General features: G+C 43.5%; 1 protein-coding gene across 14 annotated transcripts in view; it reads left to right on the top strand.

Moving 5' to 3' along the window:
* Window positions 1–20,341, top strand: part of UNC80 (unc-80 homolog, NALCN channel complex subunit) — a 188,906-nt gene that overhangs the window by 44,581 nt on the left and 123,984 nt on the right. For 12 of the 14 annotated variants that reach the window (XR_012154378.1, XR_012154377.1, XM_073306691.1 and 9 more), the window contains exons 12-18: window positions 2,943–3,211; window positions 5,520–5,900; window positions 6,968–7,114; window positions 10,898–11,045; window positions 12,359–12,507; window positions 14,285–14,454; window positions 16,167–16,268. Coding sequence is in view for 12 of the 14 variants with exons in the window: in XM_073306691.1 (XP_073162792.1) it covers window positions 2,943–3,211; window positions 5,520–5,900; window positions 6,968–7,114; window positions 10,898–11,045; window positions 12,359–12,507; window positions 14,285–14,454; window positions 16,167–16,268 (1,366 nt within the window). In the remaining 2 variants the exon portion in view is untranslated. The remainder of the gene's footprint in view (window positions 1–2,942; window positions 3,212–5,519; window positions 5,901–6,967; window positions 7,115–10,897; window positions 11,046–12,358; window positions 12,508–14,284; window positions 14,455–16,166; window positions 16,269–20,341) is intronic. The other 2 variants (XM_073306689.1, XM_073306699.1) reach the window with 1 other exon arrangement.

The following is a 20,341-nucleotide window of genomic DNA, read 5'->3' on the forward strand; positions in this document are numbered from 1 at the left end:
GAATCAAGAGATTGCATGAGAATCTCAGCTTTCCCCTTATTTTTAAAAAGTTCATTTATAACCCACATGATTTCAGGGAAAAGCTCAAAAAAAAAAAAATGAAGCAAGTGAAACCCTAAAGGCCCAAGAAATAGAAGGCAAGGAAAAGGAACCCAGAATTTGACTTTAAAATCATGAGAGTTTTTTAACAATAATCTCATGATTGTTTTTGGGACCTGACTCATGATTTTTGAACACTTGGGGTTGGCAATTCTGGGAAATTGATAAAAGTGCTTTATCCATTTAAAACGGCAAGAGCCATAAAGGTAGGAAGATTGTAATTGCTCCTATCAGCATATGGCCACCCCATCAGAGCTAAGACCCCCTCCTCTTACAGTAACAGAACTGGCTACCAATAGAGCAAGAGCACTTCCACAGTTTCCCTATAGTAGGGCTGCTAAAATTATACAAGACACCTCAGTCTTAACAGGCTGGCACTGTTACTAATGAGAAGTTTTCCTGCCTTAGGGTGGGGAGGACGGGAATCAAGCATAGACAGCTGCTGCCTCCCTTTTAGCCAGGTGCAGAAAACATTTAAGTCTTCCATCTATCATTGGTAGAGTTGAACCCCAGAGTTACGAACCCCAGAGTTACGAACTGACCAGTCACCCAAACACCTCATTTGGAACTGGAAATACGCAATCAGGTAGCAGCAGAGACCAAAACAAAAAAAGCAAATACAGTACAGTATTGTGTTAAACGTCAACTACTAAAACAAATAAAGGGAGAGTAGCATTTTCTTCTGCATAGTACAGTTTCAAAGCTGTATTAAGTCAATGTTCAGTTGTAAACCTTTGAAAGAACAACCCTAATGTTTTGTTCGAAGTTATGAACAACCTCCATTCCCGAGATGCTCGTAACTCTGAGGTTCTGCTGTACTCAGATGGCCCCTGGAGTATCTGAGCACCTCTCCGTTTTTATCCACAGAACACCTCTGTGAGGCAGGAAGTGCTGTAATCTTTGTAGATGGAGAGTTGAGGCACAGAGAGGCCATGTGACTTGTCCACAGTCACACAGGAAGTCAGTAGCAGTACAGAAAATTGAACCCAGGTTGCCCAAGTTCTAGGCTAATGCCTTAACCACTGGACCATCCTTCCTCTTCCGTTGTCATTTGACAATATTTTTCCTATAAAACGTAAAATATAAAATCCATTAATCCTGGCAAAGAAGGGGACTCTATTCCCATGCAGATACTTAACTCAGTGGCAATCCACTCTCACTAATATTGGTGGTGTATTGTCCACCTCCACATAGGAATTTGTCAAGTTGCTGAAACTCTGCGTCTTATTTGTTCTTACTTGATTAGCTAATCTTTTTGTGTGTGTGCAGCCACAGTCCAAGGTACTAGTGAGCTTTGAAGATTTTAGCAAGGAAAGAAATAGAGCTGGTCAAAAAGTTTCAGAATTTGAAATTGCAATGAAATTTTTCATTCAAAATGTTGATGTGCAAAAAAAAAAAAAAGGAGGATATCGTTTTTGTGAAAATGTCCTCCAAATGTTAACCCACTCTTCGCCGAGCCATACGCTAAAAGCGTATTTTAAAGGAATGAAAGAAAACAAGGCAGTTTTTAGCCATAGAACTGAGTGCTTGAGTCATTCTGCCCCAGACAGGGCTCAGGGAGGGTTTGCAACACAACACTTTTCACTAGATAAAGTCCTGACTGCAGCTACAACATGCGTATTCTGGACATAGCCCCTAAGGGAAGAACCTGAGTAGCAAAAAGCAGCTGTGCACCTTCAATCTAGGCACTTGATATAATCTCCGCCACTCCTTCCACCTGTCATCACTTCTCTGGGTTGCACTGCAGCCAGTCTCATTCAGATGCTGAATACATTGCTCAGCTGGGTCCATAAAGATGGCGATGTAGAGCAGGTTGTCGCCAACATCCCGAAGGCACCATATGCTGAGCCTCCTAATGGCTTGATGTGCCATTGAACCGGAGGGCGCCTTGCAGTACCCACTGAGCCTTTGGGGTAGACTCAGTGCAGGTCTCCGACTCAGTTGAATTCTTTTTTTCTTTTAGTTCATTTGAGCCCCCAGATTCCAACTGGAGGCCTGGCACAAAATGGTTTGGAATTAGTTTCAAACATGCCAGGCTAGCTAGTAGCTTGGAGCCACAGCCCTCCTTGGGGAGCAGATTGAAGTGCCTCCAGGACCAGGCTGGGAGCGCTGCTGCTGCTGCACCCTTTGGAAAGTTGGAGCATGCAGTTATTGGATCCAGCTCTCCTGGCTACTGCGGAGGTGGGTTGAGAGGACAGAGCCTGGCTCCCCCTGGCTCCTTTGAGAGGCTTGTATGGCTAATCTGGAGCAGTACTACCAGCACCTCTTAGTGCTTGTGGTGTTGTGCCTTCTGCCCCCTGCACAGGAGCACCGTCTTCTACCTTATACCCCCATGCTGAGCAGGGCACTATCTATGAATGAGCTACCAGGCCACACAGCTAGTAGAGGAAGATGTATTTGGGTGGCGTGAAATGAGCATTTGGGATTCATTTTCCGAAGTCACTCTCTGAACAATTCTGAATAGCCTGAGAAAGGCTGGATTTGTGTCAGCTAAAATCTAGTGTAGGCACATCTCCCTCTTCCCTGGTGCTTACACATTTCAGGCAAAGCTCTCCTCTCTGGGGTGCTCTGCAGATTCCTCACGTCTGAGCTGCATTCATTCCGGGAGCAGTTTGCCATGCACTAGGTCAGCTCCGTATCTGAAAGGCTTTCTAAAAGTTGGAGAGCTGTGATGCTCACGTTTCTAACTGATCCTTAAGATACTTATGTGCTGACAAATTTAGAAATAATAAAACAAATTACACTATTGCCTGTGGTGCTAATTACCGTAATAAGCACAGCCTGAACGGGTAATTTTGTCACTAAAACGGGAAAGGCCAAGATACCTGTTTTCTGTCTTACAGTGCGATCCCAGATTTCTACCATCACTGTGGCCACCTTCAACACCACCCTGGCCTCATTCAACGTGGGCTACGCGGACTTCTTCAGCGAGCACATGCGGAAGCTGTGCAACCAGGTGCCCATTCCAGAGATGCCCCATGAGCCGCTGGCCTGCGCCAATCTCCCACGGAGTTTGACTGACTCCTGCATCAATTACAGCTGCCTAGAGGACACGGATCACATTGACGGCACCAACAACTTTGTCCACAAGAATGGCATGCTGGATCTTTCGGTAATTGGCAAAGGAACAAGAAAAGCCTCAGCCCTCTTCTGTCAATGCAGCTGTGCCATTGAGCTAACCTGAGAGAGCTTTTTTCCGTAGTCTCTTTATATACCTATCCATTCCAGCATGGCAGGGAGGTCATTCAAGACCTGTCGGGTACATTTGAAAAATACTAAAGGGTATAGTCTTTCAGGTAATGCAACTTCTATTCTTCTTAACGAGAGAGTAATACATGTGCACCAAGGGAGAATACACCCATAAAGTTCTGATTGAAACCTAGGAAAGCAAAGAAATTATAACAGAAAACGTTTCCTTCTCTTTCTTCTCATTTATGATCCTTCCTCTGGCAAGCTAAAAGGCTTGTTAATTGTTTGGAAGCAGAGAATTCCTCAGGTAACCATCTCTCCTCTCACTGCATCTGCCTTACAGATCCTTGCAGTTAGCTCTAATGAAAAGAGAGATTATTTCAGTGTACTTGCTGAGATAAATCCTTCACATTTAACAGGATTTAGTAAGAATTAAAAGAAGTAGTCAAGTGTGTAGGCATCTGCCTTGCAGATCCTAACATATTCAGTGATACAAACACATAGTAAGAGATGGTCCCTGCCCGTTGGGAGGGGAAGTAACTTGCCCAGGTTTACACAGTAAATCCGTGGCAGAATAGAACCCGTCTCCTGACCTGCATGCCTGTGGCCTACCCAGTAGACCATGCTGCCTTAACTATCTGAGAGTCATTTCCTAGTGCTATCACAGAGGTTTCTGACACTGGACTAGCAGAAAAGATCTTTGTGAGGGAAATAGATTTCCTTGAAAGATGAGAGATTCATCCATGTCAAAATTTCAGCAAAGCCCACCACCGCCCAGACTCCAGCTCTGGCAGATCGTTTACCTTCTTCCTTCTGTTGAGGGAGCGAGCGGATAGAGTTGGGTAGTGAATCCAAACTCTCACAATAGCCAAGGGAGAAGAAGACATTCAAAATCAAACCCTTGTATTTAAAATATTCACTGCTTCTTGGAATTTTGTCCTCCCTTGGCTTCCATGACTGACCTCTTCTGCTTCTCATTCCCGCCTCTCTAATCACTCCTTCAGCATGTCCTTAGAAGGATCCTCCTCATCCTCTCCACCATCTTTCTTGGGAGGTTCCACAGGGCTCTGTCCGGGTCCCCTTCTCTTCTACCTCCATACCTTGCCTCTGGGCAATCTCATCCGCAAACACAAATTCAACTGCCTTCTCTATGCTGATGACTCACAGATCTACCTTTCCACTCCAGACCTTCTCTCCTTCTGCCCAAACTAAAATTTCAGCCTGTCTCACAGACATCGCCTTGTGGATGTCTAGCCACTAGCTCAAGCTCAACATGGCTAAAACTGAGCTCTTAATCTTTCCACCCCCACAAGAACTTCCCCCTCCGCCTTCTCAATCACTCTGAAAAACCTCAACATTCTGCCTGTTGCTTATGCCCATAACCTGGGTGTCATCTTCAGCTCAGATCTCTCTGAGGGTTTTCACATCCAGATTATATCTAAACCTTGCAGATTCTTTCTGAATGACATCTCTGAGATTCGGCCTTTACTTTCCATGCACACAGCTGACATTCTTGTCCAGGCTGTCATAGTCTGACATCTCAGTGACTGCAATGTCCATCTCTCAGCCCTTGGTAAATGCAATCTTGCCCTGCTCATATCCATTCAGAATGCTGCTGCAAAGATCATTTTTCTAGCCCATTGCTTTGATCATGTCACCCCTCTCTTTGCATCCCTCCACTGGCTCTTCCTCCTCTATCACATTAAACATAAAGCTGCTTGTCTTCACTTTCAAGGTCCTTCATAGCCTATTCCTACCCTCTCTAGCCTCTCTCATTCACCATTGAGATGTTTGTTGACTTCCACCTCCAGCTGGCCTCTAACACCGAGCTCCATCGACCACTTGTTAAATTTGTGCTTTTTCCCATGCTGCCCATTACATTTGGAAGGAATTCCCCATAAACATCCTCAAAACAAATGCATTATCCTCCTTCACATCCCTCCGCAAAACTCTCTCTTGCTGGGATGTCTACAAAAAACTTGATGATGGTTAGGCTGTTGGTGTGCTGAGACCACTGCCTACCATGATGACCAATATTGTCTGATTGTTCCCTTGTGCTCCCCGACTGTGTGTCTGTGACAAGACACCTCTTGTCTCTTGACTTACATCTAGATTGTAAGCAGTCCATGGCTAGGGCTCTTATGCGCCAATGTAATACAAATACGAAATGATGATGATGATAATACAGAAAACAAGTCTGACCAAAACATGTTGTTGTCCTCTTTCTCCAGGTGGTTCTGAAGGCCGTTTACTTGGTCCTGAACCACGACATCAGCTCCCGGATCTGCGATGTGGCGTTGAACATCGTCGAGTGCCTGCTGCAGCTTGGCGTGGTGCCCTGCGTGGAGAAAGTCAGAAGGAAGAGTGAGAACAAGGAAAATGAGGCCGCGGAAAAGAGACCAAGTGAGGGATCCTTCCAGCTCAAGGGAGCTGCTTCGGGCAGCCCAGGCTGTGGATTCGGGGCCCCCCCAGGCAGTGGCACTGGAGATGGGGGAGGAGAAGAAGGTGGAGGCGGAGGAAGTAGTGGAGGAGGAGATGGCGGCGGAGCTGATGGAGGTGATGGAGGAGGAGGCGGAGGGCCTTATGAAAAGAATGATAAAAATCAAGAAAAGGTGTGTTTGGGTACCACGTAATATAGAGGGTACATGCATGTGACATAAGGTACGTCAAGTGTGTGTGTGTGCGTGTGTGCGCGCGTGTGTGGGTGAGTAATTATCATTTCCTTTTCCCTTTCTGTTTTTGGGAAACCACTAGGTTTTCTTTTCTTTGCACCTCTAAGATGTATTCATTTGTGTCACTGCGGTACCCACATCAAACCCAGTGCATGCATCACCATGGAGAATTCAGCACCCTTTGCTGTGGCTACCCAAGCAAAGCAACTCCGCTAAGCAGCCCTAATTGGCCTAGCGTGGCTGCATTTTGAAGATAAAACAAGTATTCCTGATGCCTTGAATAGGTGCTGTTTTACATACTGTACAAGTGCTTTTTTAAAACAGGAAAAATTATTGCTGAATTTTTCTGCTTTTTATTATTTATCTTACGGTAGCACTTAGAGGCTCCCACATTCTAGGCACTGTGCAATCAGGAAGAGACAGACAGTGCCCTGAAGAGATTACAATCTAATGAGACAAGACAGACAAAGTCACACAGCAGATCATGACAGGGCTAGGAATAGAACCCAGGTCTCATGACTCCACATCTTGGGCCTTACCCACTAGATGACAACACAGACTTCATTTTGTTACTTGACTAGGGTTCTGATCCTTGAGTTCCTTAGGACTTGGTTCTGCCCCTCTTACTCATGTTCAGTAGTACTTTATGAGTAGTCCCATGGATTTCAATGGGAGTACTTTCAGTAAAGTAGTACTCACTATCAGTCCAGGTAGCACAATCTGAGCTTTACTACCTGGCAGATAGCTGAATACTAGGAGTACCCCAGTTGACATCAGTGTTCATTGTAGTCAGAATTGCACCTGATAGCAAGTTTTTGAAGGATTAAGTCCTGAGCTTGAATAGGCAAAAATCAATAGCATTTTCAAGAGTTACTTAGCTATTCAGACTAATATTGGACTGTTTGCCAGCAAAAATGTGCAGCGGTGTGTTCTGAGCAGATGCTAAAGGTATGCCAGTTACCTGACCTCAGTGTCACGTGGTGTTGTTTCCCCTCTGCGGCTCTTAGGATGAAAGCACTCCCATAAGCACCCACAGGCTGGCATTGACGATGCTGATCAAAATAGTGAAATCCCTGGGCTGTGCTTTTGGCTGCGGAGAAGGACACCGAGGGCTCTCTGGAGATCGTCTGAGACACCAGGTATTCCGGGAGAATGTAAGAGAACTAAAGCAGATTCCAGCTCTCCCTAACCCCTTCTTTCTGAAATGAGTCTGCTGATGTTGGGAAGCCCACGCTCTCCCCGTCAACACAGCTTCCTTCATATTCGTCATTAAATGCTGTCCCCCAATCTCAGCAGCACCTACTGAGCACTGCAGCCGAGCCAAGGCAGCTTTAAGCCATCTTTGTCCCTTTCAAATTCCTGTCCCTGCTAGGGGCATGTCTCGGGCCCAGCACAATTTAGAGCAGGCCCAGGGGCTTCTCTGCCATGCAGATTTGCAAAGCCCTAGCGTGGACATACTGCACTAGCAAGAGTTACTTTGTACACTGGTGCAGCATGGCTACACTGGGGAGGTTTACAGTGGTGACTATATCAGTTTGATTACATCGGTACAAAAATCCATAAGTGTAGACAAGCCCTGAGTTACCTGCTGGTGGCCTTGAATGTCTGCTTATGGGCTGCTCTAGCAACCCCAAATAGCCAGGGTGCACTGTGCTCTAGGCATGCTCCCATGCTGCAGACCCCCTCCTCCATCATGAGTAGCTTTACCTAGTTTGCTGGCCCTTTGATGCCATGCGAGCAGCATAAAGGGCCCAGAATTGCTCAGTTATTGCTCTGATTGCATCCCAGAGAATTAAAACCCAGATATAGGCGATTTCAATGGGAACACAGCGCCCAGTGTCCTGCCAAAGAGGGGAATTCTAAAGGCCCAGTCTCACAAACACTTTTTACTGGCCATCATGCTTGCTACAGTGAGCATTCCCATTGGCTTCGTTAGCGGGTGTAGACTGTGCCCACGAAAATGGAGGTGGAGGTGGGATTGAGACCTGGCTATAAACCTGGCCTAGAGTGGGAGATTTTATATGATCCCCCCTGTTAACTGACTCAGTTAGTTAAAAAGTTGACAGTAGAGGTGCATGCAGCATTTTGTATTTCGATACTGAGCCTTGAATTCAAAGCGTATAGCTGTATATCCTGAACCTCAGAGTGCTATGGGCTCAAGGCTAGAGCAGAGCAAGTCACTGATTTTTTGGCTTGGTGGCCACACTGAAAAACGTGGGGAAAAAGTGTATTTGTTTCGAACTGAAAAATTTTGTTTGGGTTGAATGAAACATTTCAAATGTCAAGTCAAAATGACATTTTCAAAATTGTTTCAACATTTCCAAAATAATTTTTTCAGCTGAAACAGTTTGCCAAATTTGCGAATAGTTTCAGTCCCCCCAAAAATGCATTTTCCAGTAAATTTTATATTTGCTGCAAAAAAAAAAAAAAAAAAAAAAAATTTCCCCGCTCCAGTCAAGATCAGGAACAGTTAAACTTCTCTAAGTGTTTGATTACATTGTAAAATGCAGATGTATTTCTATTTCCTTCAATTTACTTTGCAGTTTGTTTGCATGCTTTTAGTTCTGATGCATGTTTCCTTGCCATTTACTGAGCATTTTTTACCAGTTTTGAGAGATGGATTCATGCTGTAAAACCCCAGAATAAGGACTAGAACTTTAAAAGATAGGACTCCTGAAGGTACTCGTTGCTGATTTTTATCCTGGCTTTCGTCAGCATGTTGGGTCAGATCTTCCTATCTAAGTACCTATATGACCTCATCACCATAGAAGCTGAGCACTTCATAGCCTTCGTGACACCCCATGAGGCAGGGAAGTATTACCCCTATTTAACAGACACACACAGACTAAGGCCTAGATTTTTAAAGGTATTTAGGCGTTGCTGTGCTCCAGTGTTACAACGCCTACGTCTCATTTTTAAAAGCAATTTAGGCACTTAAGAACCTAAATCCCTTTTGAAAATAAGATATTGGCTCCTAAATAAGTTAAGCATTGCAACACTGAGCACAGCAATGCCTAAAGACATTTAAAAATTCAGGCCTACCTGACTTGCCCAGTTTTACACGGAAAGTCTGTGGCTGAGCCAGGGATGGAACACAGAGCACATAAGTAGCAGGCCCTGTGTTTAAAATTCTCCTTTGCATTCCCCTGCTTCCAAAGCTGCTCTGTGCAGGCTGGTCCCGCTGCTCTGGTTTGGGCAGTGAAAAAGTTGCTTTAATTTATGCTGGGCTGTAATGGCCACAAGAGGCTGAAGACACAAGTGAGGATTGGTGTGGCATAGGAATGTCTTAGCAGTGCTTCCTTGTCCAAACTATACTAGCAGCAGGAATGAGGAGAAACATCAGAGACCCTAAATCAGATCTACACTGCTTTGCAGTAGTGTGATCCTCAGACTGGGTTCTACAGCTTTAAATTCAGATTATGCTGACAGTGCAATGCAAAGCAGCTGCACCACATTAGAGGATCTAGCTAGTTGTTTTCCTGGAGACAAAAATTGTAATTAATTTCATTTTAAACTGAAAATACAAAATAGTCATCAGGCAATTCCAAATGTCTGTGTGCTGTTTTTTTTAATTTTATTCCTTTTTAAATCCTAATTCACCAGTTCTCCTGTTTCACTGTAATTTGCGCTACTGTTTTCCTGTCTAAATAAACCTCCAAAGTCAGGGATGTGAAACTAAGAAAAAAATAGAAAAGAATTTATTTTCATATAGTGCCTTTCTGCACAAGCTTCCTCAAAATGCTTTCCAAAGCAGCGAGAAAGATACTGGTCATGACTGTGTAGGCAAACATCGCATCCATGATGCAGTCAGCAATACTTCGCAGTATACTCTTGAGCATTAGAGGCCTGATCCAAAGACTATTCAAGTTAATGGGAGCCTTTCCCTTGGGCTGATCAGTTTGTTTCAGTGGGAATTGGATCAGGCCCTAGAGCAGGGCTGTCAAACTCACTCTTTGGAGAGGACCAAATTCTGTTTGCCATTATGGTACCAGAGAGACAGGGCTACAATACTAGTGTCATGTAGCATCCAAGCTATTACTTAGTAAAATTGCTATTAAGTTTTGCGTCGTTTAGGTCCTGATCCAGCAAAACACTTAGGAACATGCTTGAGTTTAAGCATGTGAATAATCCTGTTAGCCTCAGTGGGACATGCTTAATGTTAGTATGTGCCTAAGTGCCTTGCTGATCTGGGGTCTTTATGGAAAGAGATTTGTAGGGCATTTTTGGGATGACTGCTATTTCTGCTGTTTGTTTATCTGGCCAAGCTGTTTTGGATGCGCCATTGTGCATCTAAGTTATTAGAAAATCATAGTATTACCATGGGGCTTCAGAACCAACACCACACTGTGAGGAAACGGACAGTTTACCCATCTCTTGGAGCTGATATTTCAGGCTTTCTAACACCTCACTGCATTGGGTCACACCTAGATAGTTAACTTTGCAATAAAGAGTCAACACTGAATTATTTTTGTAAATAAAAGTTTGCGTTCCGCAGCATCTGAATTGGTCACTGGAGTCAGATAAACACATGAACAGGCTTGGATCTGGGCTATAGGCTCAAAATCTGACACCCCTACACCACAGTCTGTTTTATCAACATTATACCGTTGGCCAGAGTAATTGGGTTCCTACTCATTTCATCAGCTGTGAAATTTTAACTTCCATTTGGAGGACTGCAAGAGGAGGGCAGAAGTGACCTTGATTTAACATCTTCTCCAAAAGATAATGTGGTGTAATGGCTCCTATGACTGAATTGCATGGTCGGCATTAGCTGAGAGTCCATATCTTGTTGTGGTATTCAAACCTTTTGACTAGTAGGCGACATTAGTTATGACCCCACAGCAGTGGCGAAACAAGGGCAGAAATGCACCTGAAGGACCCTGTGACTGTTACCAAAACTCAAGCAGATATTTCTCATTTTTGTAACATCTTCACAGGCTCAGAATTGCCTTACAAAGCTGTACAAGCTGGATAAAATGCAGTTCCGGCAGACCATGAGGGACTATGTGAACAGAGATTCCCTCAATAATGTAGTGGATTTCCTTCACGCTTTGCTAGGATTCTGCATGGAGCCGGTCACTGACAGTAAGTACAGCTGGCGTCACAAGCCCCAGTCACATTGTACTTGATGACACCACAATAGGGAATGCTGGCTGCCACTATCAAAAAGTTGCACTGAATTTCTAAAGGAAAATGTAATTGTAATTACTAGGTTAAATTCTCAGTGGGTGTAAATCAGTGTAACTCTATTAAAGTCACTGGAACTACTCCGAATTACACCAGCTGAGGATCTGGCCCTATAAATTCTTTTATTTCCAGTACAATTGGAATTAGAGAAGCAGATGTGCTCTCTCTTTTAATGCATCCTACCTGTTTGTTTATGGCTTTGTGAAAGAAAATTTTCTCTCAACTGTGCCTCAGGCAGAAGGTTTTCTGCTTGACCAAATGCCAGCTGGAGTGGACTGTGTGTTCTTTGTTTATTCTGAATGGAGATATAATTGAGCATTAAATCTCTCTGCAGAGCCTAAGGTGAGGCAGCAAGTAGCTAAACAGATCATGTAAACAAGAATAGTTGCATTCAGATTTATGTGCATACAGTGTAAGTCCATTTTTTTTTCAGTTAGGCAAACAATTCTGTTTACCATTATGATGATGGTACATGTACGCTGGTCATTGCATGCAAAAGTAGTTAATTGTGGGCATTTGGAATATAGGAATTGACATATCAAAACACACTAGTAGTTTATCTCCTTGTCTATGATCCCAGTCACTTCAGTTAAAGGTGCAAGAAACACCATAGTGGACAACTGTGAAATAACTGGCCCACAGGGCAAGTTTCTTCTTAACATCCATCAGCTACATATTGGCTTACACCTTCAAAGGATAAGCCCTCTCTTGTGAATGTTTTTGCCCTGTCTAAGGAACTGTGGATGTTTTTATTATCCATATAAATGTTTAATCTGTGGTTTGAATTATTCTAAGATCTTGGCCTCCATAGTATCCTGTGAGAACAGAGTTTCATTGTTTGAAAAGAATTTCCTTTCATCAGTTTTAAATTGCTTGTAAATTTAGTTGAATGCCCCCTTGTTCTATGTCATCTGAGTAGGGAAAAAGGAATGCCTGAATTGCCTTTCTTATTCCATTCGTTACTTTGTATCCCTCTGTTTTAGAGAGGAAATAAAGGGGGAGGATAAACAGTTTTGATCATTTCAATCCCTCTTCTTATTCGTGCCACTTATATCTGCTGTGTTGTTTATGAGGTTGGGCCACAAAAATTGAACATATGATTCTGTGTGAATTACATCTTTTAATACATTTAAAAAGTAATTATGTATTTAATCTGTAATTTGTTAACATCTCAGCCGAGCCGAATGGTTAATTGTGCTTGCATTTTGCAGACAAGGCTGGGTTTGGAAATAACTTCACCACAGTGGACAACAAGTCTACAGCCCAAAGTGTGGAAGGTATTATTGTCAGCGCCATGTTCAAGTCACTGATCACTCGCTGTGCTTCCACTACACATGAACTGCATAGCTCTGAAAACCTGGTGAGGATTTAGGTGCAGGTTTTACAAGTTGAATTTCCTCTCTCCCCTGTAAAGCAGCTGACCTTGAAAATCAGGTCTCAATTCAATGAGACTTTATTGGCATGGCTGGCTACACAAGTTTAAGAAAAAGTCATATCCTTCAGATGTTTGTCAGGGGCAAATCTGACCCAGACAACATAGGGTTATACACTGTGTTTGGTCTTTGATCCCCTGTGTTTTCAAATGGGGACTCCATTTGTTTAATTGTGAATTTGACATTAATGAAAGGGAAAAACGAATAGCACTAAACTGGAGCCAGGAATAATGGGCTAGATCCCCAGCTGGGATAAATCAGAGTAGTTCCATTGCCTTAAATGGAGATATGCTGGTTTACATGAGCTGGATGTGACCCAGTTCTGGTAGGTGCTGTGCAAGCTTCCCAAGTACAGTCCTACTAAGGTAACTCAGTCCTGACCTGCAGTACCTCTGTATTTCTCTCTTGGAACTCTCTTAGCAAAGGCTGCCAATCGTAGCGAACTAATGTGTAGCTTTGGGAAGAGGGCAGACATCTGCTAGGGGCTCAGTTAGGACCAACAGGTATACTTTTGCTTGAGAAGATATATGCCTTTCCAGAGGTGAAGAGGTAGGTGGTTAAGACCCCGGTTCAGCCAGGTACATAAGCACATGCCTAACTTCAAACATGTGAGTAGGCTGCATAGTGCCCACTACACACTCTATAAAGATGGTGAGCTGATGTGAGAGGGCTATGTCTGGGATTTTCCTATTGTGGGACTACGTGTGTGCTTAAAGATGGGCATGTGCATAAGTATCTTGTGGAATCAGTATCTCAGCCAGGGCACCAGCTAGTCCATCAACTGATCTGGTGTTTGTAGAGAACTGGCCACATTGTTCCACAGCTGGAATTTTCAGAATAGACTGAGGGCTCTCAAGAAAGCTCCTGAAACAGAAGTCGGGTCCTTTGGAAAGTTCTCTCCTGCAGAGATAGGGGTGCCCTTTCCATACCAATTCCTCCCAGGGGCTACAGTTATGCACGCAAATGTAATGAGGTAAAAAAAAAATCTAATTGTGGGAGTTAGATTGGTGAATGTATGAGTCATTCCTCTCTATTGTCATGATGTAATCTATTCAAATAATTAAGAAAAAATCTGAGATGCTGCTTTTTTCACTACGATTTTTCCTGCCTTTTAACATTTTGGATTAGATGAATGGGTAAAAGAGGCTTCAAACCACCTTCACAGCTCCCAGATCCTCTGGTCCACAAACCCTGGCATAATCTAAAACTGCCTTTTTCCAGTACAGAATATGCCCCATAACAATAATGACATGCTTATGATAGTTAATAGATTGATGTGAAGGTCAGCTGCAACCTTGCCTTAGTTAAATTATTTCTTTACAGCCCCCTGCTCCACCTTTAATAATGATGATAATTTAAAAACTAGTCATGTACACCATCAAGCAGATCAGTAACTCATAGATTACGTTATCAAAAGAGTTTGCCCCAGATGGTTACAGAGTCTCTTAGCTGGCTCCTGGATTGACTTTCCTCTTACAAAGAGAAACATTTGACCCTAATGAAAAAACATAAACCTGTAAGTAAAGAACAGTTCAGACAACAGCTGGCAAAATTATTGAGGTATGCAATTCTTCATGATCTAGTGCATCACCCTAGCTGCATACAAAAGGAATATTTGTTTCCCTCCCTGCTTGTATGCAAACTGAGTAACACAGCTCTCTTTGTCCCTCTCTCTCTCTCTCTCTCTCTCCTTTTGTTATTCAGGGATTGTACTGTGACATCCGGCAATTGGTCCAATTTATCAAGGAGGCTCATGGGAATGTTTTTAGAAGGGTGGCACTGAGCGCCCTTTTGGACAGTGCTGAAAAGTTAATTCCGGGGAAGAAAACAGATGAAACAACGGAGCAGGATCTGAAACCTCCGGGGAGCAAAAAGTTTGTGCCTGGGAGAGATTTGTGTCTGAATGATTTATATACTGTTGTATAACTTATTATGCTGAACACTGTAGTAAGAGGGCCTGAAACATAAGGCCTTGTATCAGAGGCCTGGGCTAACGTAATGGTCAAAACTTGCTAATATAAAGCAAAGTTAAGTTGTGAGCAAGAGGCAGGCCCTGCTCACGGAATTTGGCAAGCATAAGGTTGATACTGTAAAGCCACATATTCCTAAGAGGTGCTCGGCACAAAACACTCACGGAAGCACATTCCAGAAAGCAGGTACCAGAACACCTCAATAAACAAGATACAGGTACAAGGCAATGGCTGGCACCCAGTATGTCAGAGGGTGGCACCCTGATAAGTCAAGAGTGATACGTAACTTGTTTGTTTTGGTGTATAAAGATGTATCTCAGAGGCAATAGCTTTGTCTGGCCTCAGGAATAGTGGAAAGTCCCACCACTAAGTGAGCCGATCCATTGTCACGAGCATACACGTGTTAGTGTACCTGTAACCATTGAGCTGGGGCATTAGCACCGTGCTTCATCGGCAGTAAACCTGACCAAGCGCCTTCATACCTAAATGAATTTTGTGGTTATTGGGCGGTTCACTCGAGATCTGCTGTGCCAGCTGTTGCACAGAGCTGGGACAGCACACAGGGAGAACACACACAGGCAGCCAAACATCTGACGACAGACACAAATGTAGGAAAGTACAAGGGGTTGCTTGTTTTCATCTTGTTAGCACATGTCCGCTCCTAATGTACAGGACTTGAGTGTGGCAGTGACAGAAGCCACACTTAAATTTTAATAAAGTGAGGCAGCTGTGGAAGTAGCCATGAAAAATGTGGATCCTAACAGAAATAACTGGTACAAAGGAAGTAAGATAGCAAAGCAGTGGAAATTCACAGGGAAGGAGAAAGAAAGAGGAGGGATGGAGGTTGTGTGTGAAGGGGTGATTGCAATCCCCACCCCCCAACATCATGTGGACATGGCTTAGTATTAGCATCAGTACCTTGAGGTGCGGAGAGCTGTTGGTCTGAATGCCTATGCTCAGGTGTGGGGAGCATGATACAAAAGAAACCTAGGTTGCTTTATTAATTTGACATGCTGTCTTGGGATGTGGGATGTGTTGCATTCAAGTGTGAGACAAAAGAGGAAGTATGGATCAAAAAGGGAGCTTCAAATGGAACTAAATGAATTCGTCTCGTGTAAACTGGCAGCATCAGATTTGTTGCATGCTTTTCTTGGCCTCGGAGACACGCAGACCACACTGGCCAAGATTGCCAAAAGTATGCGGTCAATACTTTCTGATAATCTGCCTTCTTTAAGGCACCTCAGACTGAGCACTCACAAAATGAGGCTCCAACATTGCTAGTAGCTTTTGAAAATCTTGGGTAGAGCCCTGTGCGTGACTAGTGTAGAACCCTGCAGCAGAACTAGAATCCTGCAGGTTCCGCAGAACCCACTGCCATAGTAGCGGGAGTGAGATTTTAAGAAAGTCCCATGCAAGACTCTAATCTTGGCCTTAGGTCCCTGCCCCAATACATTTTTTATATGTGCATAGGCAGGCCAGTTGCTGTAATGGGGGCACACATTTAAATTTGTTTTTCAGAAGTGCTGGATTCAGTGATCGGGGAACAATGTTAATTATATGAGAAGCAAGATATGCCATCTGTTAACGTTATTTGACTGTCTGTATTGTCTGCATAGATCTGAGGTGGGAAGTGTTGTTATTGATAAAGGCCAGGCATCATCTGCCCCTGATGAATGTCGTAGTTACATCTCCAGCCGTCCTCAGCAGACCCCAGAGCAGTAAGTAAATATTTCGTAGTTTGAATGTGTTGTACCAGAGAATTTCCCACTGTGGTAGTAGCAATCAGCTGTTCAGTTAGGGTTCTTCTCTGTGGGTGATACAAGAAATGTACTGAGTGTTTGTTTAGCTGCTGCTGAACTTACAGGTTATGTCCAACAAATGCCCACCTTCCGTACCACCATGTATCAGAGGAAGATACATTAAAGCTGGCATCACAGGCCAGCGCAAAATGGAACAGCACAAAATGAAATTGCAACAAAATTTGCCAATGCACTTCTAACCATGACTGAGCAATAAATAGAACATTTATTCTCATCATCAGAGCAATTCCCTGTTTGTGCGTCCATGCTCCAAACGTGATACCAGGTAGGTCTCAGCATTCTAAGCTGTTGCTCCTGCAGGAAATCTAAAAACGACACTGGTGGGATAACTACATGCCCCTTAATTCATCCAGTGGTTGGTTCATTTCTCACCCTTGGGTTGTTGCACTTGCCTTATCAGCAGAGCTGCACTACCGGCTTTCTGATTATTATTTTTGTATTTGTATTGGGGCAATGCCTAGAGGCCCCAGCTATAGACTGGAGACCCATCGTGCTAGGTGCTGTATGCATACGTAATGGAAAGATGATCTCTGCCCAAGGAACTTAGTCTAACAAAAAGTGACAGTTCTCAAGAAAACCCTCCAGCTTTAGCATCTTCCTCTTCTTTGTTTTTCCCTTTTTTGAGTCACACTGATTTTAGGCAAGGCCAGTCCTTGCCTACAGACAGCCCCGCAACCTGAAGCAAATACTCACCAACAACCACATACTACACAACAGAACCACTAACCCAGGAACTTATCCTTGCAACAAAGCCCGTTGCCAATTGTGCCCACATATCTATTCAGGGGACACCATCACAGGGCCTAATAACATCAGCCACACTATCAGAGGCTCGTTCACCTGCACATCCACCAATGTGATCTATGCCATCATGTGCCAGCAATGCCCCTCTGCCATGTACATTGGTCAAACTGGACAGTCTCTACGTAAAAGAATAAATGGACACAAATCAGATGTCAAGAATTATAACATTCATAAACCAGTCGGAGAACACTTCAATCTCTCTGGTCACGCAATCACAGACATGAAGGTCGCTATCTTAAAACAAAAAAACTTCAAATCCAGACTCCAGCGAGAAACTGCTGAATTGGAATTCATTTGCAAATTGGATACTATTAATTTAGGCTTAAATAGAGACTGGGAGTGGCTAAGTCATTATGCAAGGTAGCCTGTTTCCTCTTGTTTTTTCCTACCCCCCCCCCCAGATGTTCTGGTTTAACTTGGATTTAAACCTGGAGAATGGTCAGTTTAGATGAGCTATTACCAGCAGGAGAGTGAGTTTGTGTGTGTATGGGGGTGGGGGGGATGTGAGAAAACCTTGATCTATGCAGGAAATAGCCCGACTTGATTATGTAAAGAGTTGTCACTTTGGATGGGCTAGCACCAGCAGGAGAGTGAATTTGTGTGGGGGGGTGGAGGGTGAGAAAACCTGGATTTGTGCTGGAAATGGCCCACCTGTTGATCACTTTAGATAAGCTATTACCAGCAGGACAGTGGGGTGGGAGGAGGTATTGTTTCATGATTTCTGTGTGTATATAAAGTCTGCTGCAGTTTCCACGGTAAACATCTGATGAAGTGAGCTGTAGCTCACGAAAGCTCATGCTCAAATAAATTGGTTAGTCTCTAAGGTGCCACAAGTCCTCCTTTTCTTTTTGCGAATACAGACTAACACGGCTGTTCCTCTGAAAACTGATTTTATTATTTTCCCCTCCAAAATGAATTGAATCATAGAAATATTCATAGAATCTTAGAAATAGAGGGCTGGAAGGGACCCCTAGAGGTCATCAAGTCCATCCCCCTGCCAAGTAACCTAGGCCATCCCTGACAGGTGTTTGTCTAACCTGTTCTTTAAAACCTCCAATGATAGGCATGCCACAACCTCCCCTTGCAAGCCTGTGTCACTATTTAGCTATCCTTACAGTTAGAAAGTTTTTCCTTATAGCTAACCTAAATCTCCCTTGCTACAGATCTTGTCTAACCTTCAATGGACATGGAGATCAGTTGATCACAGTTCTCTTTATAACCGCCCTTAACATATTTGAAGACTCTTGTTATTAATTCTGTAATTAAATTATCTTTAGTTATTTACTGCTGCCTCTTGCATTACCTGTCATATTTTTTCAGTTTTCTTCTCTTGGTGGAAACTTCCTTGGCTTTTTTGGTCACCAGTAGTGGAGATGTGTGAAGATGGGTGTCTTTAGAGAAGATAGCGGTAGTTCCCTGTGTCAGTTCTTTGAAGACCTAACAGATCTTCCGAATTCAGAGGAAGCTGTTCATATCCTGTGGTGGGACAGTAGGCCCCAGCTGGGGTATTTCTCTCTCTCTCTCTCTCTCTCTCTCTCAATCTTTCCTCCTCATGCTGATCTACTTGAATCTGCAGAGAATAATCTCTTTTGCCATGGAAATGATTGTGTAATCACAAATGCAGCGTTATGACTTGATTGCAAGATCAAGTGGGAGAATTGTGGAGGAGCCAAGCCCTGCTTTAAGGGGAAATAACATTTTCTAATTAGCAAGCATGGTCAGAGTAGTTAAACAAAACAAATGAGTGGTGAATTGATTTATGTTTTAGTCTGATTTATTTGGAGGTTTTGCCCAGTCCGAAGATCCGTACGTGGTGAGCAAAATCAGCGCTCTTGAAAATCTCACGTTGATAGACCAGTGTCCCAACTGATCAAATCTTTGTTCAGTTCTTGTTTTGCTCTTTACTCTTAGAAACCTGTAATACAAGACTAATATGTGGCTCAGAGAGGTTTTCTTTAGACATTGCTTTCCCATTCATGGTTAAATCATCATGTCCTAGGAGAGTGATAACCCACACATTCAAATGATGTGCTGATAATGAAATAAAGACTGTTCCTAACATTCAAAATGGTAGGCTGGGAAAGGTTAAAAACTGTGGGCCAAGAGACACCACAGATGGTGCAAGGCTATGCAAACAACATTGCCCTGCACCAGGATGCAGGGGGTGGGATTTACCCCAGGGGTTATGTCAGGTGCAGCGTAGCTTTAGTCCATAGAAGCTCTGCCAGTAGATGCATTGAATCGACTTACCCTGATAAACTTAGCCTGGGAAAGGATGTGGCTAACACTGCCCAGTTTTTGATACATTCTGGGCTCAAATGCGTCTTCTTACAGATAGGTTTTTTGTCATCTTATGCCAAGGCAGCTTTCCCACTGCTGGGGCCCAGTGGCCTGATTTATGCTGGTGGGCAAGAACAAAAGGAGATAACTCTCCTACATCCATAGGGTCTTTAATATCAGCTAGAATACAGGATTCAGCGATAGATGAGTGCTTTAGTATTGTATGCTGAGGTGAGTTAAGAGCAGTATACTGAATCTGAACCCATCTGAGTTTAAGAGACTCTAGGATCTAGATTTTGGAACAAGGATTAGGCCTTGGGCCATTTCTAAACACACACTGCCGTTCTGACTCGATCAGAGGTGAAAAAGGAAGCTTGTGTATATTTTATGCAATAGATAAGTGCTGAGGTCACTATTTCAATATTACTCATGCTCTAAAACAATGGAAAGATACCCACAGCAATACAGAAGGTCACCCTTAGAAACTTTCAGTTGCCTTAAGGCTTGCCTACACAGGGACAGCCAGGAAAATTAATCCAAATTAACTAAAAGTGTGAATTTGAAGTGGATTAGTAAAATTGCATTTGTCAAGGTTCCCTCCCCATTCTGAACTCTAGGGTACAGATGTGGGGACCTGCATGAAAACCTCCTAAGCTTACTTTTACCAGCTTAGGTTAAAACTTGCCCAAGGTACAACCTATTTTACCCTTGGACTTCCACTGCCACCATCAAACATTTATCTGGGTTTATTTTTATTAGGAAAGTGTTCTTTGGAAACGTCTTTCCCCCCAAAATCCTCCCAACCCTTGCACCCCACTTCCTGGGGAAGGTTTGGTAAAAATCCTCACCAATTTGCATAGGTGACCACAGACCCAAACCCTTGGATC

This window comes from Lepidochelys kempii, chromosome 11 (assembly GCF_965140265.1).
Source record: "Lepidochelys kempii isolate rLepKem1 chromosome 11, rLepKem1.hap2, whole genome shotgun sequence".
Lineage (NCBI taxonomy): Eukaryota > Metazoa > Chordata > Testudines > Cheloniidae > Lepidochelys > Lepidochelys kempii.